General features: G+C 40.2%; 1 protein-coding gene across 4 annotated transcripts in view; it reads right to left on the minus strand.

Annotated features, from left to right (window-relative positions):
* The window catches only part of LGI1 (leucine rich glioma inactivated 1), a 33,856-nt gene that overhangs the window by 8,169 nt on the left and 15,133 nt on the right, over window positions 1–10,554 (minus strand). For 2 of the 4 annotated variants that reach the window (XM_027743143.2, XM_027743141.2), the window contains exons 2-5: window positions 7,124–7,572; window positions 6,678–6,749; window positions 2,829–2,900; window positions 2,654–2,725 (exon numbers count right to left, since the gene is read on the minus strand). In XM_027743143.2, coding sequence (XP_027598944.1) covers window positions 2,654–2,725; window positions 2,829–2,900; window positions 6,678–6,749; window positions 7,124–7,314 — 407 coding nt within the window. In that variant the 5' untranslated portion in view covers window positions 7,315–7,572. Of the gene's footprint in view, window positions 1–2,653; window positions 2,726–2,828; window positions 2,901–6,677; window positions 6,750–7,114; window positions 7,573–10,236; window positions 10,534–10,554 lie in introns of those variants that run through there. The other 2 variants (XM_027743144.2, XM_027743145.2) reach the window with 2 other exon arrangements.

Raw genomic sequence — 10,554 nt, forward strand, 5'->3', positions numbered from 1 at the left:
CATACTTATATATTAGAAACCATTGGCTTGTCTAGATGGTGCTGGTGTTTGGTGCTGGTATTGGCTTTATAATAAGAGAGTAAAGGTTGACTGCAACATGCAGTTACACTACAATCACAGTTCTGAAAGAAATGCAATCAAAATTATATATTGGGCATAGAAATTATGGTCCAATGCTAACTGTAAGATTTTGACATCAAATTAGTAAATTAGTAAAAAGAAGTTATTTTTATTTTCTTAAATCTACTCTGATCAGAAAATAAATCCTGTTGCATAAAAATAAATATTAGATGGCTTTCTTTTACAATAAGGACACACTGTAATTATCAAAGTTAATGGCATTATAGAAATACAAATGTTTGGATAGCTTACCTCATTGCAAAACTAATGTTGTGAAAAGGGAGTGAACAGATTAAACAGAACAAAGTTCATCTTATCTAACTTCATAAAACTCATTTGTATGCTTATTTACTAAGATTCTTTTTAATATATGTTATGTACACAAGTACTCTCTTGTTTTTTAAATGAAAAATGCCTCGGGGTGCCAAATGATTATTCTTAAAATGTATGTGCAATTTTCCCCAAAGGATGGGGAGTGGTTCTGCAAGCAGATTAAACTAGTCACATTCTGTGGTGCCTTTGCAGTTATTTTCCGCAAATTTCTCATTGTCTTTGTGAATAGCACTCCATGGACAATAGCAGCATGATGCACAACTCTATGTCCCAAAAATATGTGTGCAAATGGCAGTGGCTCCTCAAATGTGGTTGTCTTTTGCATATGTTTTCTCTTGTGAGACTCCTGAAGCCTCCCCAGAAAGCAATGTAGCAGGCAAGACAAGATGTTACTCTTGGACTGTATGCTCTGTGGAGAAGAAACTGTGCCTTTCTCTGTGTTGGAAAAGCAATTTTTTCACTGGCAGCAGCAGATAATAAATAAGTAAATGAATATGATAAATAATGTACTGGACCCATTTGTGAATATAAAGCTATTCATGTGCATAACTATTTTGAAGATAGGGTCCCAGTTACCAGCCTTATCCAATTATTTACCTTTTTTAACAACAGTATAATTATGCCTGTACCTCTACTATGGGTTGTTATGGGATGTGCACAGCCTTTTTATGTAGCTTTTTCCCTTTCCTCTCTCTTTCCTCTTCCTCAGACCTAGAGCCATTCCACAAGTAACTTTATTCACATGAGTAGACACAGTAGGCTTGGTGGTAAAGGATGTGGTGAATTGCAATTCCACTATTATATTTATGCATTAACTATTTTAAATGTAACCTTTGCTTTCTCTCCTCTATCAAAATATATGAAAGAAAAAGTTAAATGACTCTGTTTCAAAACCCTCTTGGAGGTCATCATGTTAAGGCCAAAAGGTCAGAATCCATTCCTCTATCTATAACACACACCCCAACAGAGATGCTTCAGAATACAGTTGCTTAGAACTGGGTATAAACCCATGTCAGGCACACTACACGTTTTAGTCTCCCTTTTTTCCAGTATTTTTGTATTTTTTTCTGTCTTCTTATAGTGTGTATTGTGTTTTCAATAAATTTATTCCTTGTTAAAAGATAAACTTGCTGTAAGGTAAGAGACAAAAGCCTGTCTAGAAACTGTCTCACCAGCTCAGAGCACAACGATGCTGCTCCTGTGTTTGCAGTGAAATGTTGTAGGTATTTGTTGCCAGTGTGTGTTTCACCTGCTGAGCAGAGTGTGAAAAACTCCCTTGCTGGGGTGGGCATAGGGTGAATTGATCCCAACAGCCACACTGGCATCCAGAGTGCCTTGGACTAATTTCCCCTATTGGCTAATGCAGCAAGGGGCTGCAGCATGTCAGAGAGCAAGGGTTGGCCAAGACAGCCAAAGGGCTGAGCAGCAACACAAGGAAAGTTATGCAGAGCCCAGTGTCAGTGTGTGACAGGTCCTGACTGTGGGATGCTCCTGCTTGTGCGCAGGAGAGGACAGGGTGCAGAGCAGGGCTTTGAAGCCAGTCCTGCTGGAGTCTGGTTGCTCTACTTTACAGTGAAGTGGAATAAGTGGATCAGTAAGACATAATAAATGCATCTTATTGCAAATCTTTGATTTAAAATTGTTCTGGGTGGGAATTTTCAAATTTGATTTAGTCAAAGTCTTTTGGATACCGTTAGTGGCTGAAGTGGACATGGGCACAGGCAGTGATGGCCTGTCCCTGGAATGGCTGTAAATATTATTCTGGATCCATGCCAGACTGGGGTGCCTGGGAAGAGCTATGTGTTCATGCCTCAGCCTCTCGCCTTCCTAACCACAGCTCCCACTTGCCTCCTCCCCATGTCCCAAACTGGGACTCACCTCATCAGTGCCAAGATTCCCAACTCCTTTCTCTCTGCTCCCACATGCTCAGTTGGAAATCCCCAGTGCTTGGAGCAGAGAAAGTCAGGGAGCTACTGCCAAACATGTACTGCTTGGAAGCTGTTTGGGTCATTGCCTTCTATACATACCATAGTTTGGAAGTCTTTGGTGGAAACACAAAGATTAACATTCTAATCAAATTGCTACTGATACCACTTAAACAAATATGAACAGATATATATCAAAATGAGAAATTCAACAACACAGTGGTTCAGTTACTATATTAAATATATCAAGTAATATATCCAACCACTTTACTTACAGGTGAATTAAAGATTTCAGTCCTCTGAAAGTATTTCTTGAGATGGACTTAATGTTGTTGTTCTCTATGAACCTGTAATGGGTCAAAAAGTCATTCTGGTCAAAGCAATGCCTGGAACTTGGAAGCCCACCCACTCTATTCAATAATTCCAGGAAATATACTTTTGTCCACTCACAAATATTCTAGATGAGGAAGGCCCATGAAAGCATCATCACTAATAACATCAAAAGTGTTGGACGTAAACAACCTGCATAAAAAAGTGCAAAACAAAAGACCAGCTTTAGAAAATGGTTCAGCAAGCCATGGTAGGCCAAATTTCCACTGCCTGGTTTCATGTTTTTTTCTGTGCACTACAGGACTGTAAGGCTGATATACTGCACCATAGTCTGGTGCAGAGGGAAGGACCCAAAAAATGTCTACTGGGGCTATCTGATAAAATTCCATTGACTTCTGTGGAATGTAACCATGGGTTTATCATGCCAGTAAAACAATGGGATTGTACAAGTGCTTCTGGAGATATACTAGGACAACAATGAGATGTTCAAGTACTACAGAGGTTTAAATTCTCTTGGTTTAAATTGCTGGTTATCCAGACATCAGGCTGAATTTGCACCACTGACAAGCAGGAAAATCCCTTCAGTTATAGGTTAACTTTGTAAACTTATTTAACCTGAGGGTACTGAGAAGTTACTGAGAAAAAAAAAAGGAAAATCTCTTCATTTAGGCAGTGTTCAAATCAGAATTATTTTTAAGACCAGGTTGTACCTTCTGGAGATAGCTCTTAGTGTGTGCATCTAACAGTAAAAATTTAATTTTATGTAATTGTGTAAGTATTAAAAGTGCACTAGCATTGATTTTGCCAGTATTATTTATGCTTATCAGCCATGTTTGCATTTGTCCATTTTAATTCAGCTCTGGACTGCCACAGATTTAATATGGTGAGACATCATCAACTACGGTGAACTTTACCCCAGTGGAATTCTTGACGCACATCTATATTTTAATCAGTTGGACCTGATGGATAAATAGATTCATGCTATGACATCCTTAGACATTCAGGAATGAAAGATTTCCAAGTACAAATTCATCCACTTAATGAGTTCATCTCTTATTTTGAAGTTTTCATTAAGACAAAATTGCAGTTGATTTATTTTCTCACTTGGCTATTACAGAATATGTTTTTTGCACTTTAAGTGTGTTCCTTTATGAATTGTATGAAAAATTATAAGCAGGAAATTCTTTCTTATTGTCAGAAATAAGAAATACTTCAAATTTAGAGAAAATAAGTATTTTTGTAAAATCTCTGAACCAAAAGACAAATTTAGTAAATCCTGCAACTAATTTTACTTTTCTGATGTGATTTCACTGGATAATTCTTCCTTTTATGTACTCTAGTGTATAATTTAAAGAACAGGGTGGTATCTCTTTAAACAGTATAGGTAGGGTAGAGATTGCCAGGCTTATAGCATAGGTCTTGCACTTGGTGAGCTCATTTGCCTCCCGTCTCATACCTCTCCCCAGTGACTGTGTCACACGTATTTGATGCACCAAGTGGTTTTTCTCCCACCCTCTGACCTCAAACACCAGATTGCTTGATCTGAGACCCACCAGCCAACTACTTCTGGGGACAGAGACTGAAGACACTGCACTGTAACCAGGGATTATATGGCTTAGCAGGAACTGTACAGTGATAGCAGGTACGAATCCTGGTGCCATGATTGCCTCCCTTCTTTCTATGGGTTTTCATGTCACCAGTTTATAAGGGCACTCTCAGCACGTTGCTGATACACAGAGATACAAGTGCTGAAGATGAGAGCAGGGAGATTTTCTCTATATTTAGGAAAGACTCCTGCTGGCACTTCACGGTAGTTGTGTAGGTTCTTCGTACTTTTGTTGTCACATGAAGAGCACAGAGCATACCATCCATACTACACAAGAAGAAAAGCTCTCCTGACCTGGGAGTTACAAGTAGTGTTTAGCATGAGACCATGATTTTTTCAGAGACCATTGCCGCTACTACATTAAAAATAGTAGTAAATAAGAATAGCAGCAGACATATTCCATATTTAGACTGGTGCACTGGAGATACCAAATTACATTTGGACTTCAAAAATGTAGTGCTGGAGACTAGTACTATTTCTATATGTATTTCTATTAATATAGAAATACATACAGGCTTCTAAATCTTGCTGTTGGCTAAATTAAAGCACAAAAACAGCTATAATCATGCAAAGCTAAAACTTACTGTAATTTTTAATTAACCTGAGTTTTCTATATTTTTATTTCCCTTACTATCTTCTGCCAAAGATAAAAATTTTTCTTTCTCATATACAAACTGGAGTATTGTCCCCACAGATACAATCCTGCTCCTATGGTCTGTGTTAAGGAGTCATTAGCCTTAGATCAGCAGCCTGACATTTCAAAGATGGCAAGCAGCTCAACTACCATATTAGAAATATATCTGGAAACCAGATCACTCATCAGAGCCCATAGTGGAACAAAAACTGCTTTTCTGGGGTCACAGGTTTTGTTGCAGCATTTACGGACACCAGTGTAGAACGTGCGTTTCACCGTACGGCAGAAATGGAAATTATTATTATTACCAAAAGGCCATAAAGCCGTTGCCAGACCCCACTGTGCCAGGCACTATAATAACTCAAAATAAGATGACTGTGTCTGTCCTACTCCACCCTACCCAGTGCTGCCTGCCTGGCTGTGGCATCGCCAAGTGTAGGTGGCGTATCGTAGCCAAGAGAGACGATGTCCTACTCACTCCCTTCAGACACAAGCTCCACCAATGCTGCTGCTTTTTTTTTTCTTCTCCTTTGAAAGGCCCATTGCAGGAATTATGTGAAATGTGTCCCTTTTGTGATTTGTGACCAACTGAGAAAAGATTCTCTGGAATAAAGCACCATGGAAAAGCATTTAGGTTTCCATAGTAACTGCATTTACCTATTTACCCTGTATCCAAAATTGTACAGTATGTCTGCACCTCCTTATCAGCTCCACTTGAGGTAGCAGAGTACAGCCAGGGTCAGGGCTTCAGCTATTGGTATGCCAGCCGTTTAATTTAACAGTCATAGGGCTGCAATACATCAACATTACACCTCTGACCACATCCAGAGTGCACAGGAAGTCAGCTTGGGACAGACATCCGATTTTGATTTTGATCACATCGGGGAGTCTGTCTTGCCGGATTTCTGAGACAAATCTGGGTGTGTGTCAGCCTGGCAGCACATCCACTATAAACAGTTCAGGTTACACCCCCTCTACCTCTGTATAGCTCACAATTACATAATCATATGCCCACATTTCTAGGAAAGCTTGTAAGCCTGTAAAAATCCTATGTTGAAATGCAGCTAATAGTTAAACATCCCAAAATATTCTTTTTCTGTGTATACCTCATTGCAGTATTTGATTTTGAAATAGCTGTTTTAATTTTTTTAATTGGAAGAAAATCTTCATTACTTTTAGGCATGAAATAACAAACAGGTTCAAATCCAGGTGCTATGAAGGCAAAACTCCCACTGAAGTGACTAAACTTCCACAGAAGTCAATGGCAATTTTACATGGAAAAGGACCTCAGGATCTGTCCCACTGCAATGAGGGACCTGATCTGAGGGGTTCTGAGCTCAGTCTATGGGAGTTACAAATGGAGAGCTTTATACTGGGAGCAGGTCCCAGGACTGCAGAAAAGAAACAAGAGTAGTTGTTGCAATGCTCAAGTCCCTACTATGATGTTAATTAAAGTATAATGAAGATAACAAACATTCTGTCACCAAAAGCTTCAGCATGTAATAATTCCAAGTAGCACTGACAACAGATAGCCTTGCAAAATACTAAGTAGAAACACTTTGAAAAAATTAAACATGCACTTTCAGATTGCTAAAAAGTCTTGTATTTTATCATCTAATGAATCTTCTGCTGATGTTTCCTATAAAATTAATACTGAGACCCTTTCTAAAATATTTATGAATACATATACATTTCATAACAAAAATTGTATCATATAAATATTTCTCACAGAAGCTGCAGAGATGGTGTGAGCAAAAAACTCCCTTCTGGGATTTTAGTAAAAGCAGATCTCACAAAGGATCTGTAAAGAAGAAAAAAACAACCATATATTAATGTAGCATCATATATCCATGGTTATAATACTGATCTGGTCATCACAGAGAAATCTTTTTATATTAGTTAAAAAATACTCCCCCTCAAAAAATAATGTTGCAGGTTTCATGTAGTACAGAAGAAGGTATAAAATGAGATGTGTGCACATACACAGACAGACAGATGAAAGAGATATAAAAATCAGGATTCAAAGATGCAACACAATTTTAACACATTAGCTGATGATTCTGAATGCTGGAGGTACTCCCTGCAGCAAGCATCCTTCTGTATGCACTGAAAACACCACACATTCTAGTTCATTTTAAATCATAAATTAAATAACCAAATGCTTACAGCCCTTACAGTGAGATAACATCAGGCGGAACGCTGCGAGGAATAGATCTGGCATTTTCACATAAAGCATTATCTTTGGTACAAGTACACCAGGCAGGACATTTTGGCTTCACTGGTTTCTTCCCTTCAGTCAGCAAAAGCACAGATAAAAGGCATAAGAAATAAGCAATTCTTCTAAAGGGTCTGCTGGCATTTCCCATTCTTTTGATCCGCTCTCGTTCCAGCCAGTTGAAAGAATATCCCAAAACATGAACAGGGTTCTTTATTCAGCCATTGGATGTCTTTCTATAAGTCCAGGTCAATATTTGTCTCTGCTTTCCCAACCCTTTTCTTTCTCTTTCACTCTGTTTTTGTAGACAGAAACCTGCAGCTGATCTGTATGTTTCCACTCACTCAGGCAACGTACTGCTCAGAGAAGAGACCTGCGAGGTGCTGTAAGATGGGGAAAATCCAACCGGCTGAAGGGAAAAAAAAAGGAAGGAAAAAAAAAAAAGACTTGCATCACCACAAAAACACTGAGCACAACACGGCATTAGATTGCAAAGTGATGTAACTGAGAAATACACTGCTTTCTGTTTTCACAGGGAGGCCCTTTCCCTGTTACCAAAAATAGTACAGCATTATGTTTTGCTGGTGGGTGGGTGAGTGGGTGTGGGGTGGAGTGTATGTGTGTGGGGGAGAAATCAGTCATCTCTTACTGGATCCCTACAACCTCGTGAACCTTTCAGAATTATGCTTCACATATTTCAAGCAGCAGAACTAACGGCAGTATCCACAGGAAAATGAAATCGAGTGAAACCATCAAAAGCATTGCTGCAGAAGCTGTTAGATTAATTTTTATCCTTAGCCCTTATTGCACATATTTATACCACTGAAAAACAAGCTGCCACACATGGAAAATATTACAATGTATGAGAGAATGCCTATGACTGTCATTCCTAAACAAAATATTTTCTCACGCAAAATAAGACCCCAAGTAACTGCAGCTTTTTTTTTTTGCCTTTTTTTTCCTTTTTTTTTAAAAGAACCCTTCTTATTTGTTACATGTTTCCTGCGCTGGTTAAATAAAGTGGATCAAGCACAGCTCAATATGGACAACATTAATTTGAAGTTCAAGTTAAAATATTTATTTGCTTGGAAACTGTTTTGACCATTTTAGATGGAAAAAACGAAAATTGTTATTTAAACACCAGTTATGTTAAACGTGTAGTTAAGAATGGACCTTCTTTGAAAAGTGACAGGATAGGGAAGGATCTTGGTGGTAATGATGAATCTTTACAATACTGCCTGAAGGCTGCAATTGAAATGAGTGCAAGGTGGGGTATGAGTACCCTGTAAGACACAGTTCTCAGTTTGACCACTTTACAGTAAACTACAATAAATATTTCATAGGGAACTTAAGCAGCACCTAAGTGTTATTATATTAAGAATGGTAAGACAAAACTAATGAATGCCAAATGGCTGGAAAGCCATATGGGATAATTTTTTGTTTTCAATATAGGATTGCTATTAGAAGAGTTTTGCAAACTCTAACGGGTCTTAACACTTCTCTGTAGGACTGTTGACATTACACAGCTCACAAAGCCTACTAGAGTCAACCCAGTGGTCCAGACATTTAACACAGTCAGGCTCACATAGATGCTGTCTCCTCACCAGGAGATGCTTCATCTCCTGATAAGATCTCTCTACACTTCTGGTTACCTCTCCCTTGATTCTACAGGGGCCACCTGGCTCTGGCCCATTACTCCTGCTCTACAGGCCATGAAATCTCAAGATCAACACTGGGCCATGTCTGTCTTCCTCAGGAACAATGTCAGCAAGGCCCTAGTGCATATCCAGATATGTGTGCCCAGCAGGAATTTGATATGCTATGGGTGCATATGGCAAAGGGGAACAACAGCCTACAAAACTGCAAGAAACTCAGTGTATGGATACAAGGCAGGACCCCCAACATTGCTGAATCCTTGACTGGGCAGTGTCTGTCGGCCTGGGATGAGAGGAGGTGCACAGAGCTCACACCAGGTGGTGGGGCTGCATCCTCTGAGGGACTGGGTGCAGCCAAAAATGTCCAGAAAGCTTTCAGAAGCAGACGGCCACCTTCAAAGGCCCTGCTGGGAGAGGACTGCAGTGCCTGTGCGTGGCTTCCCGCCAGGCATCCGTGCCTGTGGAAGAAAGGGCAGCTCGTGCTTTCTCAGCTCCCTCACTGTCTGTGTTGTGTTTTTATAAAGCTCTTTATTAATTTAAGTGAGGGCCCATGTTTTTGCTCTTAAGAAAATCTTCCCTGTCAGCAATCAGCAATTCTCCTGAAGCAGAACTGACTTCATCTAAGAATGACAGAAACCTGTGTTATTTTTGAGCCCTTCCACCTTCTGTAAGAAAATGGTACAGAATTACAGTAACCAAAGCACTGAAATAATTATTAAGCAAATGTCAATGCCTTTCCCTGCATATAAAGGTTCCTTCTTGCTCTGGAAATGATCTAATTGTATAACTGAGAAGGGAGCTGGATTTGTGGGACTTGCATAAGTAGGGTACACCATCTTCTCCCCTCCCAGATGTCCAATGGCACAGACTTGCTGAGGTAAGAACAGAAAATTCTCTAACTTTTTTTTCTGAAAGAGAAGAGGCCTGTTGTTGTTTGTTTGTTTATTCCTGGCAAAGCTACCCATTGCCATGGCAATATTTTGCCATTGATGGTGAAACCCCGTGTTTTATTTCCTTTGGCTCATTCACTGAAATCCACCATCAATTACCTAAGCATTTCTCTTTAGTTAATACTCTGACCACATTGCGAACCTCCTGAAAACTTTGCAGTGTAGCCCTTTTTTCAGTAACAAAAGCACATTCTGCAGCAGAGCAGTAACCTGACTCTGATTTTGTCCATGCCGAGAACCGCCTGGAAGTTAGTTTTCTATTCCAAGCTACATGCCAAAACAACCGCTTTTTCCAAAATTGCAAATGTTATGAATAACAGCTCCATCAAAAGACAGGCATAATTTTCCAGGGGCCTTTTCTGCCAAGCTCAGCATCTCATTTCTTGCCATGTGGTAGTTTAAAACCACATTGGTTTGTGGATTTCCAGTGGCACAGCTTCTCCCCAGCCCCAGCGACACTTGGCTCACCCTTTGCAATGCCATCGCTGTTTGTTTGCTGGCCAGCGGAGCAGGCAGTGGCCTGCTGTGCCCACGGACCAGCGCCTGGCTCTCGCTCTCTGCCTGTCTTTCCGGGTGTTTCAGGTACTGAGTAGGCATAATGGATTCAAAATTCATCTATTTTTCTTTCAGCAAGGTTCCAGCAGGGGGGATGAGGGAGTTGTGGATGCGTTCCTCGGTCTGCTTCCCATCACTTGACGTTCTGGCCGAAAAACCCGCACCTTGCGGTGCGGCGGAGGGGGCCGGCGGGCGGGCATGTTCCGGGACGGCCAGGGGGACCCTGCCTGA

This window comes from Pipra filicauda, unplaced genomic scaffold, assembly GCF_003945595.2.
Source record: "Pipra filicauda isolate LSUMZ 115617 unplaced genomic scaffold, ASM394559v2 scaffold190_size1978887_pilon, whole genome shotgun sequence".
Classification (NCBI taxonomy): Eukaryota; Metazoa; Chordata; class Aves; order Passeriformes; family Pipridae; genus Pipra; species Pipra filicauda.